This window comes from Molossus molossus, unplaced genomic scaffold (genome assembly GCF_014108415.1).
Source record: "Molossus molossus isolate mMolMol1 unplaced genomic scaffold, mMolMol1.p scaffold_m16_p_11, whole genome shotgun sequence".
Classification (NCBI taxonomy): domain Eukaryota; kingdom Metazoa; phylum Chordata; class Mammalia; order Chiroptera; family Molossidae; genus Molossus; species Molossus molossus.
This window is the reverse complement of record NW_023425346.1, coordinates 4852561-4876904: the sequence shown is the minus strand read 5'-3', so window position 1 is coordinate 4876904 and position 24344 is coordinate 4852561. Positions and strand designations below refer to the sequence as shown.

The 24344-nt window shown below is 43.5% G+C and overlaps 1 protein-coding gene across 2 annotated transcripts in view; it reads right to left on the bottom strand.

Moving 5' to 3' along the window:
• Positions 1–24344, bottom strand: part of CNTNAP5 (contactin associated protein family member 5) — an 883849-nt gene that overhangs the window by 502846 nt on the left and 356659 nt on the right. For both annotated transcript variants that reach the window (XM_036254192.1, XM_036254193.1), the window contains exon 4: positions 18223–18370. In XM_036254192.1, coding sequence (XP_036110085.1) covers positions 18223–18370 — 148 coding nt within the window. The remainder of the gene's footprint in view (positions 1–18222; positions 18371–24344) is intronic.

The following is a 24344-nucleotide window of genomic DNA, read 5'->3' as shown; positions in this document are numbered from 1 at the left end:
GTATCCCCTGTTTGCTCGGCCCACACCCCCTCCTGGCCATGCATCCGCCCTCCTCAGGGGAGTCATCCAGTCCCAGTTTCTCTGTCTCTGGTCAAGGTGGGGAAGCCACTGTGATCCTGTCAGAGTTCCGTTGTGAATTTGCTCTTCCTGTCATTGACGCCTGCTGACCCTGCAGGGGCTCCCCTCGTCCTCAGAGCCGCTCAGAGCCCAGCTGCAGGCGTTCACCACCTGGAGGGGGCCATTTCACCTTCTCTTTAAACACTGACTTTTTTAGGATCTCCTTATTTTAAACTCAATGCCATTCAACTTGTGGTATGTGAAGGTGGTCCTCCATCAGCAGGCTTTTCTGAAACGTGGAAGACAGGCCAGCTGTGGGCCTGTGACGGCTTCAGGGCTTCAGGGTAAGGCGGCCCCTACAGACGACCCCTTCGGGGTCAGGAGCAGTCACGCACGCGCCCCCTGTCCCTCCCGCGGAGAACGCTGGTGCCGGCTGCCCTCCCTCCGAGCCCGGCTGCTGGCCTGGCCGCCACTGCCTGTCTTCTGAGAAGACCGACTTCCGGACGCATATGCCGACATAACTGATGGACGTTAGTAGCTTGTCAACAAACCAGCTGAGAAAAGGCTCCACTGAATACGGTTCCCAGCTCGAACCCGGGAGCCGAGAGGGCTCTGGCGAGGGCCAGCAGCTGGGCCTGCTTCTCTCTGGCCGGGAAGCCAAAGCTCCGCGTTCACGGGAGACACTGTTGATTCACAATCTGACCCCTCAGACTCTTCCGCTGTTCACAGTCAGTATGGTTTTCAATGCAATTACAGCTGAAGCTACTCTCATAATACACTATGAAAGAAAAATGCTGATTATTCACAACACACACATGCACTGAAAACTCCAGGTCTGTGGCTAGAACTCCACCAACCACACAGGTTTCCACAGCCAGTCCAATGGGCACAGGTCCCCCACCGCTTCTGTGACGTTCTAGGCCTTCCCAGAAGCTCATAACCGCAGATAAACTAGGAAAACTATGTACGTTTCCAAAGCAAACTGACAACTCCTAAGAACAGTTTTTCTTACAGAATTTCTCACATTTCCATGCATGACAACATGCAAAAAGAGCCAAGGAGACAACACAGAACAACAGCCCAAGTATTAAAAAGTCAAAACTCTGAATTCCAACCCTAACTTCAGCAGATAGTCAGGTCAGCTCTTGCAGAAAGACCTGCCTGCGGGTACCCCAGATGTGCAGACATCTCTGCACACCTGAAACCTGTAATTCAATTGGACTGTTCACTGGTTACAAAGATTATGCTACAGTAATTCATTCATTTTAGCGAACTTCCAAAGCCATAGAAATTCTTTCATTTGCTTATGTTTAAGTTCCCTGACAGACCTGGGCATAGTCTGTACACTGAGGCTCCTGCCATTCCATTCAGGGACTCAGATGCAGGAACAGTAACACAGTAGGTGAGTCCCTTCCGTGCGGTGGGTTGTAATACAGGAAAGTGTGACTACACTCCCTCCACATTACCATCCAATGGGGACTTGAGGGACTGAGCAGGGAACTCTAGATGGTTAAACTGGGACAACAGCATGGGCTGAGAAAGATGGTCACCCAAGCAAAAAGCCCAGCGTGAGACACAGCTGGTCACTCCTACTGAGATGCAGACAGGCTAACGAAAGCCTTCATGAAAGGGCTACGGTTTCTGAAGTCTTTTCACCAGTTTGCAGAATGCACAGTCGAGGCAAAGGCGAACACTGAGCAGCCCACTTCTGTGGAAACACTGTAGCCCAGCTGAGAACTGCCCGCACATCCCTCGGGCCGTCAGTGGTCTTCAGCCACAGCACGCCGTTGCTCCCTGAAAGGGTTTGCACACGTGAGACATTTACACAGCTGTGTCATAATCGGAAAAGAGAACTGCAATTCCCCCTCCTAAAACTAGTTACTATTTTTTGAAAATCGCCATGATCTTATGTTTGGGGAAAATTGGACATTTTTTATTAATGATCTGATGTGGGCACAGTCTGCAGAACTGAGTGCTGGCGGCCAGTGGACGAATGACAGTGAATCACTGCAGTGACCATTTCAACAGGAGCACATGCAAAGCAAACTGCAGGAGGCAAGGCCTTGGCACTGTGTGGGAAACCTCTGCGGCATGAAGCAGTTACTCTAACTACTGGTGATTTTCCCTTCTGAGCTTTCCTTTAGACTCACCGCATTAGCATATGGGTCATGGAATCCGAGCCAGCCAGAGGATCGCACATATTAATCCACCAGGAGAAATTGTTGGCTGCAAATTCCCCCTTCTCTGCTGGCTTCACATGAGACCTGCTTTCCTCTACCGGCACCTATACTTATCTTTGCATTCCCAAAGACCAAGGGTGGTCTCACCCACCTCCACCTGTAACAATCTTTGCATTCCCAAAGACCAAGGGTGGTCTCATCCACCTCCACCTGTAACAATCTTTGCATTCCAGAAGACCAAGGGTGGTCTCACCCACCTCCACCTGTAACAATCTTTGCATTCCCAAAGACCAGGGGTGGTCTCATCCACCTCCACCTGTAACAATCTTTGCATTCCCAAAGACCAGGGGTGGTCTCATCCACCTCCACCTGTAACAATCTTTGCATTCCCGAAGACCAGGGGTGGTCTCATCCACCTCCACCTGTAACAATCTTTGCATTCCTGAAGACCAAGGGTGGTCTCATCCACCTCCACCTGTAACAATCTTTGCATTCCCAAAGACCAAGGGTGGTCTCATCCACCTCCACCTGTAACAATCTTTGCATTCCTGAAGACCAGGGTTGGGTCTCATCCACTCTCATCCACCTCCACGTGTAACAATCTTTGCATTCCCGAAGACCAAGGGTGGTCTCATCCACCTCCACGTGTAACAATCTTTGCATTCCCGAAGACCAAGGGTGGTCTCATCCACCTCCACGTGTAACAATCTTTGCATTCCCGAAGACCAAGGGTGGTCTCATCCACCTCCACGTGTAACAATCTTTGCATTCCAGAAGACCAAGGGTGGTCTCATCCACCTCCACCTGCAACCATCTGTGTTCCTGAAGACCAGGGGTGGTCTCATCTATTGCTACATCTGTAAAGCCTATCTGAGAAGGGCACTGAGGGAAGTCGTTTGGAAAAAATGTGCACCTCTTAAATCAACCAAAACATGTGTTTTATTTGACGTATTTTTATTGTCCTATATATATTTTTGTCTCCCATAACAAGAGATTTCTTAGAGATGTTTATATGAGCTAAAAGAAAGAAATGGAGGCAGATTCCATTCTTGGACTCCCTCAAGTTAAAGATATTTCGAGGTGTCAATTTTCTCATCAATGAACTTAAGTAATGATGATGAATAATCTTGGTTGTATTTGCAGTTATAAAATGCTCTGCTAGCGTGAATAAGGTTCGAAGGTCACATCGGGGTCTCCAAGCCCCAGTTCTGATGGTGGTCATCCTGCCGCTCTGCTTCTCCGGGGTTTGCAAATGTAGCCTTCTGAGGTCCTTGCAATGAGGCCACACAGGGCTTAGACAGCTAAAGAGGAACCTAAAATAGCCACAGAGGACGCAGACAACCACCCAGCTGGATGGCAAAGCTCTTTTCTGGGTGAAGAACATTCTTATCAGTCTCTTCAGCTCAGAGACTGATGGATTTTGGATGACATGCTCTGGCAATAATTCACTGAATAGAAGCAAAGTGTTTTGTGTTTGTTTGTTTTTGTGTTTGTAATTTGTGTTGAGGAAAGGAGGCAACCAGAAGTATAATGTGCTGCTGCATTTTTCAGTGAGACTGGAAAGCCTGGCAGATCATTAAATCTTACCAGAATTTATGATGTTTTAAAAAGTTGGTGAGCTTTGCATCATTGAAGTAATTCCGACAGAAACCCCATACAGAAGTCTACATGACCTGCCACCAGATGGCCCTCTGAAGGTGTCAGAACCGTTTACACCTGTGTGCAAGCTCTTTGCTTCAAGGTACATGTGAAATGGGATCCCGAATAAGGAAGGAAAAAAACAAACAGGGAGAAGTTAGGTGACCACCGTAAATATCAGGTGAAGGTATTGATAAACATAGCTAATATTTTTGAATGCTTATCATCACATAATACAAAGTATTTCAAGCAATTTGCATATATAAAACAAGCACAATTATTACCCTTTTTTAAAAAAAAAAAAAACTGTCTACAGATTACACAGCAATTAAGTGATAAAAACAAGTTTGCATTTCTGTGGTTTGAGTGTCCCTCCCACATGACTAATATTACTGTACACTGCTATTATTTTTTTTAAATTTTTTATCTTTGTCTTGGCTGGTTTGGCTCAATGGTTGGAGCATCGGCCCGTGGACCAGAGAGTCCTGGGTTTGGTTCTCACTAAGGGCACGTACCTCAGTTACAGTTAGTCCCTGGCCCTGGTTGGGGTCGTGTGGGTGGCAACCAGTTTTTGTGTCTCTTTCACATCGATGTTTCTTTCTCTCCCTTCCTCCCGCTCCCTCCCTCTCTCCCTCACGCTCTAAAAAAAAAAAAAAAAAAAAAAAAATTATCTTTATAGATTTTAGAGAGAGGGAGAGAGAGATAGAAACATCAACGAGCGAGAACATCGATTAACCACCTCCTGCATGCCCCTACTGGGGATCAGGCCCACAACCTGGGCATGTGCCTTGATCAGGAATTGAACTGGCAACCTCTTAGTGCATGGTTGATGCTCAACCACTGAGCCACACCAGCCAGGCTGTATCCTGCTTTTAAAAGTGTTTTAATGTTTCACTGAAAATCCTTTAGATTAGCAATCACAGGTGTGAAAATAAGCATTTGGACTCAGAATGGACTCTCAGGGTTAGAGAACACTTTGAGAAAATGGTTTAAATTCCGGCCACATAAGAATCACCTAGAAACAGCAGTACGTGAGCTGGGGCGCACACAGTGACCGTGATTTACTAGGAGTGTGGCCAGGGCAGAGAGCAAAGGTGCATACCCCGTGACCTCGTGCAGTGGGCTGGGAGGCACAGATGAGGGTGAGGAAGAAGAGGTGTTTCGGCCCAGGAGCTCCTGGGCCAGTTGAGCACTAACGTTTGGGCATGATGCGCGTGCTCAAGGACTGGAGGTGGCTCACTTGGTCTTGTGAATAAAACAATCACATGGGCACTCAAAGTTGAAAATAACGTTCTCCCTCTAGCAGCATTTCCCCATGTGTACTTTCAGACACATACTGAAAGGCCCAGAGCAGAGGAGAAACACAGAACTGCGTTCAAATTCTGCCCGAGAAACCTATTGAGTGTGGCATTCTGGGAAACTTGTTCATTCAATACACTTAACTGCTATTAATGGAAATAGGCTTAGCTCTAAACTGAGCACTGGACATTAGGTAGATGTAGTCTTTGACCCCATAAAGCTCATCAGCTAGTAATGAGACAGATGGTTCATGACAAAATAAACACGTAAATCACTACTAGATATGTATCTATCTGTCTATCCATATATCTATTTATCATCCATCGAATCTCTCTGTCTCTCTCCCACCTCACCATATACACCCTACAGGGCCTGCTCTTCATGCTCAGGACTTTGGTTTTGTTCCTACATTGAAAGGGGTTCCAGAGGAAGTGGCCCAACTCTGTACTGAATGATGAGCCTGCTGACTGCAGCAGAGACAACGGACTCAAAGATACGAGTGAAAGTGGTTGCCGAGTTCAAACACTCAGCAGACATAGACCTGGGAGCAGTGCATTGAGTGCAGCAAGCCAGTCAGAGAAAGACAAGCACCATACAATTTCATGCATATGTGGAATCTAGGGAACACAATGAACCAATAATAAAAATAGAAACAAACTGAGAGATAGAGAACAGATTGACAGCTGTCCCGATGGGGTGGTGGTGGAGAAATAGAGCAAAAAAGAAAAAAAAAAGAAAAGAGGGTGAGAAAAATACTCATGGACATGAACAACAGTGTGGTGGTTGTAGAGGAAGGGAGAGGCGGGTGGGTGGGAGGTGGAGGGAGGGGGAGGTGGAGGGAGGAAGGGGTGGGAGGGTGGGAGGGTGGGAGGTGGAGGGAGGGGGAGGCGGGCGGGTGGGAGGGGGAGGGAGGAAGGGGTGGGAGGGTGGGAGGTAGAGGAGGGCATAGGGGACACATGGTAAAGGAACAAGAAGTGACCTGTGCTGGTGGACGCGCATACAGTATACAGATGGTGTGGAATCATGCACCTGAAACCTGTATAACTTTGTTAACGAGTGTCACCACAGTGAATTCAATAAAAAGGAAAAAAACAAAAACTACAATATATTTGACCTGTTAAATTCAGATTAAGAACAATGTAAAACTCTGGTTCCTGTGGAATAAATGTTATAAAGCAATAAAAATAAATAAATAAGCAAGCCCCTCAGGAAGAAGATACTGAGTGTGGTCAGAGGGTACACGTGGATGACGCGTCTCTAAAGGACATATCAAATCGGAACTATTTATGCCATGACCACTTTGAGATAATGTGGCAAATGAAAAAAAAATATTTTTAGAGTTGAGAAGAAAGATGTGCCTCAGGATGCAAATTACTTAATTTATTTAAAAGTCACTTCACCTTTATAGATTTCAGTTTCCTCTCTATAGCATGTGCAAATAACAATCCCTACCTTAAAAGATTGTTACGAGTTTTGGAGTGTACCATTATTATGTATGCAAAATAAGAGTAGGGGGGAGAGATATTGATGATGATGGTGGTGGCATTTCTAATGCCCACTGTCCATTTAATAATGAGAAAGTTACCACCAGGGGAAAGGTCCTATCTCTGTCTCCAGGGGAAAAGTTGCCATTAATCACAATCCCGGATGATTCTCCTCATTTCCTCATCTGTTTTCTCTTGTCTTCTCTAGAAGAAATGAATTAATTCACCTAATTTGAGATTGGCACCTGCAAGCATGCATCTTAATGTCACCAAATCCATGATTGACACTGCCATGTCCTGCATTTACTTGGTGCACCAGCATGAACATGTGTGGCCAAAGATTGATCAATTGATCAGAGGGAGAAAACACAAATGCAAAACTAAAACCAGATACCCCAGTTGACAGCAGAGGTGACATTGTAGAAAAATAATAATGAAGGAGATACAAAATAATTCCTATGAGAATATAATGTAGCACACTTGGCTGCCAGATATCTGTACATAGAAGATGTGTCAGAGCCAAAATGAACTTGGCAATCAGCCAGGAGAGGGTATACTGGTTCAAAATGATTATCTTTAAAAAGGTTAACGTTTTCTTGGTTTACCGTGGAGTTGTTTACTCCAAGGGATTATTCAGCAGTAGTCATCACAACAGGAAAAAGCCTTGTATCTTGGTAGAATGCATTAGAAGACCATATTTTATTCTACTTTGGGCATAGAGAGAGAACCTGCAGGTGGCAGGGAATTGGGATCCCAGAGCTTATAACAATGGGAGGTAAAACAGCCCCAGATCCAGATCTGAATCGGGGACAGGGCCCTTGGCTGATGGAGAACATGGTTAATGTTCCTCCAAAAGCAATATGTCGCCCAGCTGGTGTGGCTCACTGGCTGAGCATCCACCCAGGCACCAAGAGGTCGCTGGTTTGATTCCCGGTCAGGGCACATGCCCAGGCTGTGGGCCAGATCCCCAGTGGGGGGCACGCAGGAGGCGGCCAATCAATGTTCTCTCTCATCGATGTTTCTATCTCTCTCTCAGTTTCCCTTTCTCTCTTTCTAGAATCAATAAAGAAGAAAAAAAAGAAATTATGTCGTGCAATACAGGGGTGTCCTCTGTGGATAGACTCAGAGTAGGGCGAGCTCTCCCTAAGCACAAACTCTTTGCTAGACGGTCTGCTTCACACATCACAGCTGAAAAATGGCACAGCAGTCTTTGAAGCAATTACCACTGACATTTGGAGATGAGAAGACAGCGTTACAAAGAAGTCAAGAGTGTTCACTGGAAGATTCATCTTTTTAAGAATGGACCGTTTGTTCGGTTGTTTATATCCGAACACTCACAAAGGAATCCGTTGCTCCCAATCTCATTGTGACCCAGGCACAGGACGGCCCTGGGGCGCGAGGCAGCGGAGCCGGGAAGCAGGGCAGCCTCCTGGCGTTTATCAAACAAGATGGAGACATTCAAAGAGAAATGACTTAAAAACATAAATACTTAGGGAAAATGGGGACATGCTTCACTTCTAGAGGTTTAAATATAGAATGTACCAGAATAGGTTTAAGAGGCTCTAAGAACCTTCAACTGAGGAATTATAATAATGCATGATTTCAATTATTCAATGAGAAAAAATGTGAGATATTAGAAGAACCCATATATAAGGAAGATTTTGATAAACTCATAATTTGTATTACTTATAAAATGTATATATATATGTGTGTGTGTGCATATATACACACACACACACATACACACACGCACGCACACACACGCACACACACACATACAAGGCAAAGGAGGACCCCATTAGAAACTACTGTACATTTGATAAATACAATAAAAAGTGTCCAAAATGAGTAAAGCTGGCTAGCTTTTCAGTAAAAAATTAAATACACATTAAATCTCGCTGGAATGTATGTCAGTTCTCAGACACTCAATTAGGTCGTGGGGAGCAAAGGGGAAGAATAAGATCCCTGCCTTACAGAACAGCCCAGGGAGTGGGCAGAAACTCCAGCAGAATTGAAGTTTAAATTCCAAAAGAGGCTTTTTAATGTGATACAATCCCATTTGTTCTCTTTTTGTTTTTTGTTGTTGTTTGTTTTTTTTTTTCTCTTGCCCTAGGCCTAGGCAATATATCAGTGAAAATCCTGCTTCGTGTGCTCTGAGATGTTACTGCCTACATATTCTTCTAGAATTTTTATGGTTTCACAACTTACATTTAAGTCTATTATCTATCTATCTATCTACCTAATTATTTATTTATTTTTAATTACTTTATTTTTGTTACAGATATTTCTTCTTTATCCCTAATTGACAACCTCCTCCCATTTTTGCCCCACCCCACCGCATTGTTGTCTATGTTCATTGGTTATGCTAATATGCATAATTTCTGTGGTTTATCACTTCTCTCCCCTCTCTGCCACCTTGCTCTGTGGTTTGTCAGTCTGTACCCCACTTCTATGTCTCTGGGTCTATTTTGTTGATGAGCTTCTTTTGTTCATTATATTCCACAAATAAATGAGGTCGTGTGGTACTTGTCTTTCTCTCCTTGGCTTATTTCACTTAGCATAATCCTCTCTAGGTCCCTCTATGTCATCTCAAAGGATAAGAGATCTTTTTTTTCTTTCAGCTGCATAGTACTCCATTGTGTATATGTACCACAGCTTTTTTACCCAGTTGTCTACTGATGGACACTTGGGCTGTTTCCAGATCTTAGCAATTGTAAATAGAGCTACTATGAACATAGGGGTGGATATATTTTTTCTGACTGGTGTTTCAGGTTTCATAGAATATAGTTCAAGAAGTGGGATCACTTTTATCAATTTTGAGTTTACTCTTGTGTACAGTGTAAGTTGGTGGTCTAGTTTTATTTTTTCACATGTAGCTGAACAATTTGCCCAACACCATTTATCGAAGAGGCTGTTTGTACTCCATTGTAGGCTCTTGCCTTCTTTGTCAAATATGATTTGAGCATAATGACTTGGATTGATTTCTGGTCTCTCTGTTCTATTCCATTGATCTATATGCTCATTCTTGTGTCAGAACCAGGATGTTTTGATAACAATGACTTTGAAGTATAACCTGATATCTGGTATTGTGATCCTTCCCATTTTGTTCTCTTCTTTTTTTCTTTTTTTCCCCCAAGATTGCTGTGGCCATTAGGGGTCTTTTCTGATTCCATATAATCTTTTGGAGCATTTGTTCTAGATCTTTGAAATATCTAAGGTATCTAAATATCATGGGTATTTTAACAGGGATTGCACTAAATTTCTAGATTGCTTTGGGTAGTATGAAAATTTTAATGATGTTAATTCTTCCAATCCATGAATATGGTATATTCTTTCACTTATTTACAAATGGGACTACATCAAATTGAAAGGCTTCTAGACTGTAAAGAAAACCAGCATCAAAATGAAATGGGAACCCACTCTACAGGATGAAATATTTTCCAATGATACATCAGATAAAGGTTAATTTGCAAAATATATAAAGTACTCATACAACTTGGAAAAGGAAGACAAACAACCCAGTTCAAACATGGGCATAGGACCTAAAGAGACAACTCTCCAAGCAGGACATACAAATGGCCAAGATACATGAAATAAAGCTCAACATCACTAATCATCAGAGAGATGCAAATTAAAACAATGATGAGGTATCACCACACACCTGCCAGAATGGCCGCCATCAACAAATCATCAAACAAGTGCTGGCGAGGGTGTGGAGAAAAGGGGGAATGCAGGTGGGAATGCAGACTGATGCAGACTGATGCCGCCACTATGGAAAACAATATGGTGTATCCTCAAAAAATTAAAAGTGGAAATGCCCTTTGACCCAGTGATCCCGCTTCTAGGAATATATCCTAAGAAGCCTGAAACACCAATCAGAAAGAATATATGTACCACTATGTTCATAGCGGCACTATTTACAATCGCTAAGATCTGGAAACAGCCCAAGTGTCCATCAGTAGATGAGTGGATAAAAATGCTATGGTACATTTACGTGGTACATTTACACAGTGGAATACTGTGCATCTTAAAGAAAAGAGATCTCTTACCCTTTATGATAGCGTGGAGGGACGTGGACAGTATTACGTGAAATAAACAGAGAAAGACAAGTATTGCATGATCTCACAGATAGAATCTAATGAACAAAGTACACTGACAAACAAAATAGATTCTGAGACATAGAAGCATGAAACACACCGAGGAACCTCAGAGGGATGAGAGGAGGGGTGTGAGGAGGGGTGTGGGGACAGATAAACCAAAACACATATATGCATAATCAATGGACAGGGACAATAGGGTGGTGAAGGCAGGGGAGGCGGGAGCAGGGTGGAGGGGGTCAATGGGAAAAAAAGGTGGACATCCGTAATACTTTCCACAATAAATATACATTTAAAAAATGATAAAACAGTATGAAATATGCTATGAAATACAAATAAAATAAAGTAAAATGAAATTTAAAAAAACAAATAGGGGCTCACAGGACAGGGTCTGGGAGTCAGAAAGGCCTTAGGAGTGGGAGATAGTGATGTGGGTGCTGACTGGCAATCAGGAGGCACCGTGAGGAAGGAGAACGTGAGTATTTCAGCCTGGCTGGTGTGGCTCAGTGCTTGAACGTCGACCCTGCACCAAGAGGTCACCAGTTCGGTTCCTGGTCAGGGCACATGCCCAGGTGGTGGGCCCGATCCCCAGTGGGGGGGCATGCAGGTGGCATCCGATCGATGTTCTCTGTCATCGTTGTTTCTCACTCTCTTTCTCCCTCTCCCTTCCTCTCTCTCTAAAATCAATGAAGAAAAAAAATGTAAATAGAATTTCAGAAAAAAGCAGCAGCAGCCACGAACACATGGAGTTTGGAGAGAACCTCACAGTGGGTGCACGTGGTGAAGTTGAAGATGAGGATGTAGGGATGAAGGGGGTGGGTGCACCTCTGAAGGGGTGCGGAGGAGCCGAGGAGGTGATGGAGCTCCCTTCAGCAAATCCTGGTAGCAGGAGCCGTCAGAGCAGAGGGTGGGCGAGGGCACACGTGGCCAGTGGTGCGCATGCCAGGGCCATGGCACACGGAACACACGGGTCCAGAGGCGGGTGCTTGCGGAAGAAATCCACAGGCACGGAGTAGTTCAACCAGGTTTGTGGACAGAAGCAGAAGGACAAAAAAAAGCAAAACAGAGGCCTTAGTTTGGAGCGGATTTGTATTGTTGACAGGCAGCTGAAAGACAGTGAAGAGCTCAGTTCCTGGTCTACTTTGAGTTCTTTAAAGCGGAGAATGTTGTTTAAACTGGAAAGGGTAGACGTTCTCTGCCAGGACTGGAGCTTAAGGGAAGGACTAGCTCAGTGGATGAATGCCTGTGGTCCTGCAGGCCAGATGAATTCTATTTTAAGCTACAGAGAAGAAGGTTGAGACAGCATGGGGAATGCAGGTGCAAAGGAAGGCCGCTATTTCTATATCCAACTCTCTCAGCGCTGTCTCCTGAGCACTGAGCCTAACCAACCCTGAGGCTCCCCCTGCGTCCCTCCTGCAGGCCCCCTCCTGCTGCCTGGGCTCCTCTATGAGAGACGTGACAACTGCAGCTCTGAGCCTCAGGGCAGCAAGGGGTAAAGTCCTTGGCCCCGACTCCAGCAGGACACTGGCTGACTTCCCGCTTTGCCTCTTCTGCAGAGTGCTATCAGACAGGTGCGATCCCTCATTGCAGGTTTTATTTACATGCCTGGTATCCCTTCTTTGAATGTCAACAACGCCAATCATGCAACAACACTATCTGCAAATATACTGTGGACTCAAGTCTGTGATGGGCAGTGCGCGGGGTGCCAGACGGGCACCATCTTGTCAAAGGTTTGAGTCCAGTTGGGGCAGGCCATTGTCAACAAGAGAGCTGCACAATTCATTAGTAAAATGCAATCATTAAAAATGCTTTAAAGGAAAAATACAGGACTTATGAAAGTTCAGGGAAAGGTTTTCTTTATTATTGATAGTTTTAAAGCGTTACATGATGCTAGGCACGTCTTAAGTGCTAAATAAATAATTCCAACTAAGTGACAAGTGAATGAATGAAGAGTATGCAGAAATTCCCAAATGGTAAAAGTTTAAGACTTAGGAAATTATAGCCTGGCCAGTGTGGCTCAGTGGTTGAGCATCGACTCATGCACTAAGAGGTCGCCAGTTCAATTCCTGGTCAGGGCCTGATCCCCAGTGGAGGGCATGCAGGAGGTGGCCAACTGATGTTCTTTCTCATCAAAGTTTCTGTCTCTCTCTATCTCTCCCTTCCTCTGTCTCTCTAATATATCAATAAAGAAAAGAATTTTTTAAAGAAACTGTAGAACTACAAGATTTCTATCAGTCTTTAGCAACATACTCAAATGCAATTTTGAGAAAAATATTTATGAGCCTAAAAGAAAAATATAGCTCTTTAGAATGGGTGTATTACCAGAAAATAATTGCTGATCAACACAGCTGTTCATGTTGGGACATCGAGACTGAACTGAAAGCCATGCCCAGCGATTTCACAAGTATGTACTGAGTTCCTCTCTGTGCCTGTCAAGTGCAGGCCCTTACTGGGTGAGGTGCCTGCTCTCACGGTCTGTACACCCTGGTGCAGACACGTGAAAGGGCACAGCAAGCAGAGAGCCCAAATTAACAACTTTCTAGTTTGTGGGCAGCATGAGGAAGAACACAAAAGCACAGCACATAACTAGGCATGGATGCTGGGTGCGCAAAAAGGAGGGCAGGGGATTTTACAGGGACACACCCTTTGCACTTCTCTGAAGACTTGAGAATCACAAAGATTGAAAGAGCTAAACATGTAAATATTGGGGAAGAATTGTGTCCATAAGGGACAGAAAGTGCAAAGGCCCTGAGGTAGAAACAGTTTAAAGAATAACAAGAACATCTGTATGAATGGAGAGAAGCATGGGGCGCTCAGTGAAGACTTTCACTTGCCGGCAATGACTTTCACTTGTAAGTGAAGCAGGTGGGATGATGTGATTTCATTTCTTATTTTTAAAAATCACTTTGGCTGTTGCAGGAAAAATGGGTTTGGGGAGATTGTGTCATGGAGTAGAACTCCAGGCAGAAGTCTATTTAAATACTCCAGGTGGCACTGACTGAGGCTTTTCCTCAGGAAGGGAACAGAAGGGCGTGGATTAGGATATGTTTGGGAGGAAGGAAGCGGCAGAGCCACTGTGAACTGGAGATAAATCAGACAGGGGTAGCAGTCACGGGGAAGGGGATCCAGGCCGCTGCCTGGGTGTCTGCTTTAGCGGGTGGGTACTCGGTGGAGCCTGTTACAAGATAGGGTGAGGCACATGAGCAGGATGCTAAGAGAATGGTATTCCAGACTTCTGTTTTTCCTATATTTAACTTTAAATATTTATGAGACTTCCAGGCGGACAACTGAAGTATATGCATGTATTACCCCGGAGGTCAGGCCAGGAGTCACAGAGGTGGAGGTGATCAGCAATGGATGATATTTGAATTTTTGAAGTGCTGTAGATTCAGCTCGGTGTGGGGTGTGGGAAGAGGGAGGTGGAAGTCCCTAGACTGGTCCTGTGAACCGGTAGAAGTAACAAGTGAGGGAGAAGGGAAAGAGGGCTTTTAAAAAGTAGAAATAGCCCAGCCGGTGTGGCTCAGTGGTTGAGTGTCGACCCTGCACCAAGATGTCACCAGTTCCATTCCCGGTCAGGGCACATGCCCAGGTTGTGGGCTCGATCCCCAGTGGGGGGCATGCAGGAGGCAGCCAGTTGATGTCCTTTTTCATCGATGTTTCTGTCTCTCTCTCCCTCTCCCTTCCTCTCTCTCTAAAAAGCAATAAAAAAGTAGGGATAACTAACTGAACCAAATACAACTGAGGGGTTTTGTAAAGTGAGAGAGAACTGTGAGGAGACCATTGCAATGGCTACATGAAGCTCACCGCTGGTCTTGACTGAAGTGGTTTCTAGAGTGTTCTTCATTAGTCAGGGAGAGACGGAAGATGGGCAGGCGGGGCCTCAGCAGCTGCAGTCCGCAGGGAAACCTCGGTTCTGATCTTAAAATCTTTCCACTGACCGAATCATCTCCCTCCCCCACAATACCGAGCGCAATCTGCTTTAATCAAGGTCAAATGCTTGTAGATGTAAGTCACAGCAAGGGACTTGTGTTTGGTTGGATGACCGGAGACTATTGCTTCACCACGTTGACACATTAAACGGACCCGACTGAAATGTGTTGCAGTGTGAAGAGAGGTGAGCGGATGGAGACCTCAGCAAAGACGAGGTCTGGGGGAGGCTGCTCGTGAAGAGGGGAGAGGAGGAAGGGAGATGCTCTGTGGGGCCACAGGGCTTCTGTTGGTTTTGTTTTGTTTGACAGCATAGACAGCAACATTTTATGTTTATAGAACTAACCCAGTATAAAGGGGATAAGATGATGCTGAAGAGGAGTTTTGGATTCAGAGGACACACTGAGGTGTTGGTTTTGGACAAAAACTGGGAGACTTTTTTTTTTTTTTTTCTAAAGGAAAAAAGCATCCAAGCACAGGACTAGAGATCATAGACTATAGAGGGACAGTTTGAGGATTGTCACAGAGAACATTCTGTGTCCACCAGCTCCTGACAGTGGTTAACTTCCCATCACTGGGACTGTTTGCTGGAGGTAGTTTCCCCCTTAGAAGATGTACTTTCTGGACATGGAGCCTACCTGAAGAGGAGTCCACACAGGACTGAGCTACCTCAAAGTCAGAAGCACTTAGCTTGGTCGAGACTCAGGCTTTAGCAGATCTATGAGCCCACGAATATTGTAGGACAACGTGCATGCCCCTGTAGCACTTTTCTTAGGAGAGGATCTCTTGCTGTCCTCGGATTCTCAAAGGGATCCACCACCAGAAGAAGTTAACCTGTTTCTCAAGACCTCCTCCAACCCTTCAGTCTTTCATTTCGCGGGGTGCTATGCATCCTTCTGGCAGCAACGACATACCGTCAAAAACAAGGACAACTGTCTGGACTGAGAGGAAGCAAAACCATGAGGACATGTTAATGCATAATGGGATTATTCAACAAAAATAGATGGCTAGAGCAATAATGTACATAACCCTTTTAGTTCAGCATGGAAGATTCAGGTTATACTTAAAAATTAACCTCCTAGTAGTAACAATAGTCGTCAACAGAAGATGTAACCATGTATATATCACATCTTCTGTATCCACTCATCTATCAGTGGACACCTAGGTTGCTTCCACATCTTGACTATTATAAAGAATGCTGCAATGGGCATAGGGGTGCATCTATCTTTTTGATTCAGTGTTTTCATTTTCTTTAGACAAATACTCAGAAATAGAATTGCTGGTCTTATGAAAGATCTAGTTTCTTTAGGCCTTTGAGGACTCTCCATATGGTTTTCCATAGCAGCTGCACCGATTTTCAGTTTTATTGACAATGCAGTAGGGTTCCCTTTTCTCCACATCCTCACCAACGCTGGTTATTGGTAGATTCACTGATGATAGCCATCCTAACTGACATAAGGTGGTATGTTATTGTGGTTTTGATGTGCATTGACCTAATGATTATTGATGTTGAGTATCTTTTATTATGTCTGTTGGCCATCTGTTTATTTCCTTTGAAGAAAATGTATTTTCATGTCCTCTGCCCATTGTTTTGTGTGTTTTTTTTAATTGGACTGTTTATTTATGTCTTGTTATTGAGTTGTATGGATCACCTCAAACCCTTACCTGATATATGTTTTGGATCTCAAACCCTTCCTTACCTGATATATAATTTGCAAATGTACTCTCCCATTCAGTGGGTTGTGTTTCTGCTTTGTTGGTTTTCTTAGCTCTGCAGAGCAATTTAGTTTGATGAAGGCCCTTTCATTTATTTCTGTTTTTGTTTCCTTTGCTCAAGGGAACATATCCAAAAAGACATTACTCAGATGGATGCCAAATAGTTTACTACCTATGTGTTCTTCTAGAAGTTTTATGGTTTCAGGCCTAAAAATTGCAATGGAATATTACGTAGCAATAAAAAAGTAAAATAAAACCTAGCCATTTGTGACAATATGAATCGGCCTAGAGGGTATCATGCTACTTGAAATATGTCAGACAGAGAAAGACAAACACTGCAAGGATTCAGTTATATGTGGAATATAAACAAATAAGACAAGACAGAACCAGACTCCTAGAAACAAGGATCAAAGGGATGCTTACTGAAGGGATGGGGCGGTTGGTGAAAATGGTGATGGGGCATATAGACACTATTGTGATAAGTTTGCATAGTGACAGATGATTACAAGTCTTAGTGTGGTGATCACACTGTATGGTGTAAAAATATCACATGGTTTTATTGTACACCTGAAACTCATATAACTAATATAAATTGTATGCTAAATATAAATAAATAAAAACTAATTGATTGACTTTCACAACAGAGGTGATCAGAGAACCAGGATGCCCCAGAGACGCCGGACTGAGGCTCATGGCTTCGCAGACATTCTGCACTTGGCGCTGTGAGGGCGAGAGTGAGTCTCTCCCCGGCCTGAGGGTCTGCCGATGCATCAGCTGTAAACACACTCTTCCTGAAAGGGTTTGGTCAAAATACAGACAGCCTTTTCACAGGTAAATACCTGCAGTGTAGGACTTAATGTAAGTAAACACTCTGTCTATAGCTTCCCTAGGGAGCTCATTAACACGGAGCTTTCTGAATCTCTAGCCCCAGAAATCTTAGTCCAGCATGGACAAGACTGGGCGAAGAAGATGCTTAAGAAGCTCTCCTGGTGATTCTGCAGATGGTCGTCAGACAGCGGGGGAGAGAGCACAAGCTGTAAGTCACGAGGCCCTCTCACCAGCACCAGGACTGCATCAAATTCATTTATACTGAAATGGTAGTGATCGAATGTGTTGATTTATTAGGGATCATCACATATAAGCAGAGAATATCACTGCGAAGGCAGAAACACCATTTATTTTACGCAGTTTCAGGTTTAACTATAAAACCTGGAGGTGAATGAAGAATTACACAGACAGAAACCTGTCTTGGATAATTTTGAGCTTATTTTCAAGTGGTCACCAGTTGTACCCACGTTTCCAATCTTCTCTATATAAAGGATGGGCTCTGCTTTAGGGTCCATACAGACAACCCACAGAGGGAACATTGCTGGCCTCACTCCAGGACAGGGCACCCTGGGTTTAACGTTCCTTCTCCGTCTCTGTAGAAAAGTGAACCAGGAGACGTTTTCTTTCCCGCCGTGTCTCTGAGAGGGGCCTTCGCAGCACTCACCCCTGGCTAGGAACGGACTGAGCTTGTGCCACTATTTTACTGCCAGGAAAGATGGCACCTCAAGCTTCAAAAGCTCTTTATTTTGATATTTTATTAAGCTATTATTCTATGTCACTTCCAACCACGTTCCTTCATTTCTAAGTGAAAGAGTTTGTTTTTGGTTTTTGTTTTTTTCTCTCTCTTCCCCGGGTTGGATTTCACATTTAAAATGTGTACAGGTTATTAAAGTTCATACAAAACTTGAAAACAACTGGAATTGCCCTCTCAACGTCCATACGCGGGCACTGTGCAGGCAGGACCCCGACACCCGGCGCGGCGCCGCGGGTACTTACTGTAGGAGCATCCGTACACCTCCACCCTCATGCCGATCTTCCCGCTCGGGTTCCACTCCAGCGGCACGAAGCGCACAAAGCGCGCCCTCACCGGGTGCAGCAGCCGGTGGTGCACCACGCCGTCCGCGTTCGTGTTCCCGGCAAAGGTCTGCAGGAGAAGAGGGGCCCCGTGAGATCTGGGGTTCATGGCGTCGCCTTCAAAGCCAGAGCTTGAGAAAATCAGGGCAAACCCACCTGTTACTCTACCAACCCTTTCAAAGAGAATTCTCAATTTCTCAGCAATTTCCAGTGAAATCTGACTCGGCTGAAAATTCTGCATTATATGTTGTTATATATTTTTTGGAAACACTGTATATTATTCTTTACCACCCCCCAACCCCCGGTTTTATCAATAGGTCAATCTTGGCACGTCATGAGAAGTGACACGGAAAAGCGTCAGAAACAATGCAATGGAGATTTCATATTGCTGATGCTCATGGTCACCTGGTGTGGGAGCTGCCTGACAATCCTCTTAGAAGGAAGGCATGTTTGAAGACTTTTACTACTCATTGAGGTCAGTCAATATGCTAAGCCTGTGGATTTTCTACGGCCTCAGACTCTTCAAAGATCCCATTGTTAATTGTTATGGAGGGATAACAGGAGGAGGTAATCCACTTTTTACATTTTTTCGTGAAGTATAAGCCCAGGAAAATACAACACGGGAGTTACGATTATGCCTCCTGGCCTTCATTTGGATAAATGATTTCTGGAGTCAAAATTTTTCTGCATACTAACACCCCTCCATTGGGGTAAAATGCACATAACTTACAATTTACAATTTTAACCATTTTATTTATTTATTTTTGAAAAAATATTCTATTGATTTCTATAGAGAGAAGAAAGGACAGGGTAGGGGAAGAAGCTTTGATGAGAAACACTGATGGGCCGCCTCCTACACTCCTGACTGTCACGTGCCCTGATGGGGACTCAGGCCTCCAACCGCTTGGTGCACAGGATGACGCTCAACCAACTGAATCACCCTGGCCAGGGCCATTCAACCATTTTCAAGTATATGCTTCAGTAGCGTTAAGTACATTCACATTATTGTTCAACCACCAATTGCCACTATCCGTCCACCGAACTTTTCCATCATTCCAATGTACACGTGAGCTGGCATACAGATTTGCTTGCATTCTTATGAGTCATCATCTGCCTCTTTTTCTGACTCAAAATTCCTAGATAAAGGCTGCTTCTAGTGTCCTTCAATGTCAACCAGGTAGTAGAAGACCCATTGTTTTCTTAGGTAGCCAAAGAGAACACCATGTAAATTATTTATCTATTTAATGAAATCCATTTTCAAACACCAAAAACTCAACGTTGGTGTATCCTTACAACACTCATGGAATTAGGATACCTTGAAAAATCAGACATTTCTGCTGCACTCAAAACACACCCTCGTTAATAAGTATGACATTCAACAGTTGATTATGATCACCATTAAAATCACAAATGGGTGTCCAGCTAGTGTGGCTCAGCAGTTGAGTGCTGACCTATGCACCAAGAGGTCCCGGGTTCGATTTCCAGTCAGGGCACATGCCCAGGTTGTGGGCCCAGTCTCCAGTGGTGGGCATGCAGGAGGCAGACAATTAATGTTCTCTCTCATCGATGTTTCTATCTCTCTCTCCCTCTAACTTCCTCTCCCTCTAAAATCAATAAAAATAAAAAATCACAAAGTGACTTACGAAGAAGCCACTTCCTACATTTCAGCTGTACCTGCAACAAGATCCTTGTGTAAGAGAATGAGGTCATGGAGAGAAATTCCTCAAGATTCAGATCCCACATTCTACAGATTTTCCAGTTTGACCCATTTTCTCTTTATCCAAAAAAAGAATATCTTTATTTGGCAGGCTGGTCCTTTCAAATCTCTTGCTCCCAACGTTTAGCAACTGATACAATATACCATTTCCTTAATCCCTTGCTCACTTGGGATGGACTCTTCTGGTGGAGTATAGTTATTTTTAAAATGCATTTATGCTCATTTTTCTTTGGCACATATACTGTTTCTTTAAAGGGAGCACAATGGCTCTGCGTTTTGCATTGTTCTGGATAGAGTGAAGCCATTTCCGGTTTCTCTACAATCTGACTGGGGAGAATTTCATTCTTCTAGATCCCCTCGTCATCAGGTGTGCTACAGCCCACCCCCAGGCATATGAAGTCCCTGGGTCTGCAAAATATTTCATCCAACTGAACTTTCATTAGGATCTTACTCACACCACGGGTGATGGGGTGCCCTCTCTGGGTTCCATGAAATTTCTACACTGAGTACATCTTAAACTGATATTGAAGTCTTAGTTGCATATTTCCAGATGAAAGACTTATCTCGTTAGGTTGGAGTCCTTTATAGGATCCCTTAGCTCATGTATTGTGTGCTCCAATGAGGTCATCCTGAATTCCCATCAAAGGGGTCACCATCCTGGCATGACTATGCAACATTGAGCAAGCAACTTAATCCTCTGAATGTCACTGTCTTTCAGTCTTGCGATCACGAATTCTCATAGTCCCACAGTCCCACTATCCCAGGGTCTTATCATTTGCAGTTTCATAGCTCCACACTTTCATGTCCAAGCAGACCTAAGGTCTCAGAGTTCTGCCATCTCAAAGTGAGCAATGCGTGGTTTCAGGGCCCTCCTGGAGCTAGCAGCCAGGTCAGGAACAATCAGCTCAGGAACATTAAAGAGAATGGCAGACAAAGTCGAGAGGAAGCTGCAACTAAACTCTTACCAAGTTCATCTTCTGACAAGATCAAAGACCATCACCACATAGCAATGCAGGAGGTTGTAGGTGAAGATGAAAAACAAAGAAATTCTCTTTACTCTCCTGACGCTTGAATTCCACGGCCCTGTTGGATACTTACAAGCTACCACACACCCAAAGCCAGCTGAATGGCTGGAGATAATTTAACAACAATAAGAATGACAGCTGAGAAACAATGGAGACTGACAGTCGTTAAAATAGAAAACTGTCAACTGATCATTTTATATCTAGCAAAAATAACTTTTAAATTTAAAAACATAAACACCGTTTTCTATAAACAACAGCTGAGACCATTTATCACCTGTGGGCCACCACTAAGAACTTCTAATTGGCTCCACAGCCGAGAAAAGTAATGCTGGATAGAACGTTCAGAGCACAGAAGAGAATGACAAGCACTCAAGTTGACAAATATGAGGGCAAATATGAAAGAGGCATTTCTTCTTTTTTAAAACATTTTAAGAGTGTGGGATTCCAACATGGCGGCAGGCAGGATCAAAGTGAGAGTAAGAATGTGAGTAGGTGAGTGTGTGTGAGACTCTGCATGGGTGTGAGTGTGGTAGGCAGCTACCTGTTGGTGGGGGCACCCATGAACCGAGAGTGGGCCATTAGGGCACTCTGCACAGAGGAAGCTGCCAGCAGCAGAACCACACTCCTATCCGGGTGCTTCTCCCCAGTTCTGATCAGAGAGTGCACCATTTTAGAAGATCCATAAGGGAGGAGCCTACAACTGCAGAGACCCAGCACTGTAGGCCACAGAGAGACACTTGCAGCTCTACCACCTCTCCCTGGCAGCAGAGTACCCTGTAACCCCAGTGCACCCACCCACAACAGAGGGGCCTGACACCACCATGGGACCCACAGGAGCAGAGGAGCACACAATTCCGAGGGACTCGTCAGCAGCAGAAAGCTACTGTCCTACTGGCCCCACTGCCACAGCTGAGAGCCCCTAGTGCCCCCAGCCCACTAGGCCAGATTCAAGATCTGGGGCACATGACTGGCCCTGACCAAAGTCCCTTGACATACAACCTGCTCCCCTGCCCCAGCCTGCCCCACCTGGCATTGGAACAATGGACCAATAAAATGATGAGGCGAAGAAACAACCCCAAAATTAACAAAAAGAAGGAATTGCTAGAAAAGGAACCAAATGAAATGGAGGCTAGCAATTTATCAGATAAAGAATTCAAAGTAACGGTTATAAGGATGCTCAGAGAACACAGTGAGAATTACAGGCGACTCAGTGAGAATTATAAAGAACTCAGTGAAAACTACATAGACGTGAAAAAAAGGGTAGAAAATATGAACAAAAATTAAATGGAAATGAAGAATGACAGCTGAAATAAGAAATACCCTGTAGGAGGCACTAGTACACTAGAAGAAGCTGAAGACTGAATCAGTGAGATAGGAGACAAGGTATAAAAAAGCAGCCAATTAGAGCAGCATATGGAAAAGAAAATTTAAAAAGCAGGAGATGAGTTTAAGGGAGCTTTGGGAAAATATGAAACATAACAACATTCACATTATAGGGGTACCAGAAGGAGATAAAATAGAGAAAGAAATAGAGAATCTGCTTGAAGAAATAGTGATAGAAAACTTCCTTAACCTGGTGAAGGAAAAAGTCACACAAGTCCAGGAAACAAAGAGAGTCCCAAACAACATGAACCCAAAAAGACCCACCTCTAGCACATCATAATTAAAATGGCAAACATTAAAGACAAAGAAAAAATGTTAAAGGCAGTAAGAGAGAGACAAAAAGTTACCTACAAGGGAGTTCCCATTAGACTGTCAGCTGATTTCTCAATAGAAACACTGCAGGCCAGAAGCGAGTGGCATGAAGTATACAAAGTAATGAAAAGCAAGAGACTGAATCCAATACTATTCTATCCAGCAAGGCTATAATTCAAAATTGAAGATGAAATAAAAAGCTTCACAGACAGAAAAAAAGAAAAAAAAAAAAAAAAAAAGAAGCCTTAAATACTCCAATCAAAAGCCATAGGGTAGCTGAATAAATAAATAAAAAAAAAAAGATACACACACACACACACACACACACACTGTGTAAAAGAGACCCACCGCAGAACAAAAGACTCACACAGAATAAAAATGAAAGGATTAAAAAAATTTTCATGCAAATGGAAACAAACAAACAAAAGCATGAGTACCAATACTTATATCTGATAAAAAGGGACTTCAAAATGAAGGACATACTAAGTGACAGAGAAGGTCATTAAATAAGATTAAAGAAATCAATCCAACAAGAGGATATAACTCTAGTAAACATATATGCACTTAATATAAGAACACCAAAATATATGAAAAAATAAATAAACTTCTGGAAAACTTCAAGAGAGAGAGATGCACAGCAATGCAATCATAGCAGGGGGCTTGAACACCCTACTGACACCACTGGATAGATCTTCTAAACAAAAAAATCAACAAAGAAACAGAGACCCTAAATGATGCACTAGAGCAGATAGATTTAATTGATATTTATAAAACTTTGTATGCCAAACTGCAGAGTATACATTCTTCTCAAGTGCACATGGGACATTCTCAAAGATAGACCACCTTTTAGGACACAAACTAAGTATCTACAAGTTCAAGAAAATTGAAATCATATTAAACATCTTCTCAGATCATAATGGTATGAAACTAGAAATCAATTACAATAAAAAGACTCAAAATAATTCAAACCTATAGAGGCTAAATAGTATGTTATTAAACAATGAATGGGTTACCAATGAAATCAAAAAAGAAATCAAAATATTTCTGGAAACTAATGAAAATGAACAGAAACAAAAAAAATGTCTGTGGAGCATAGCAAAAGCAGTCCTGAGAAGGAATTTTATAGCATTACAGGCCTACCTCAAGAAACAAAGAAAAAACATTATAATTATCTAACCCTACGACTTAAAGATTTTGAAAGAGAACACAAAGAAAAAGACAGAGTAAGTAAAAGTAAAAATCAGAGCGGAAATAAATGACATGGCGATAAAAGAGACAGTATAAAAGATCAATGAAACCGAGAGCTGGGTCTTTGAAAAGATAAACAAGATTGATTAACCTTTAGCCAGACTCACCAAGAAGCAAAAAGAGAAGACCCCCCAAAAATAATAAAATCAAAATGAAAGGTGAAGTAACAACTGACACCACAGAAATACAAATAATTGTAAGAAAATACTATGAACAATTATATGCCAACAAATTGGACAATCTAGGCAAAACTGACAAATTCCTAGAATCACACAGTCTTCCAAATTTGAACTGGGAAGAGTCAGAAAACTGGATCAGACCAATAACGACTAAGAACATTGAAGCTGTAATCAATAGAC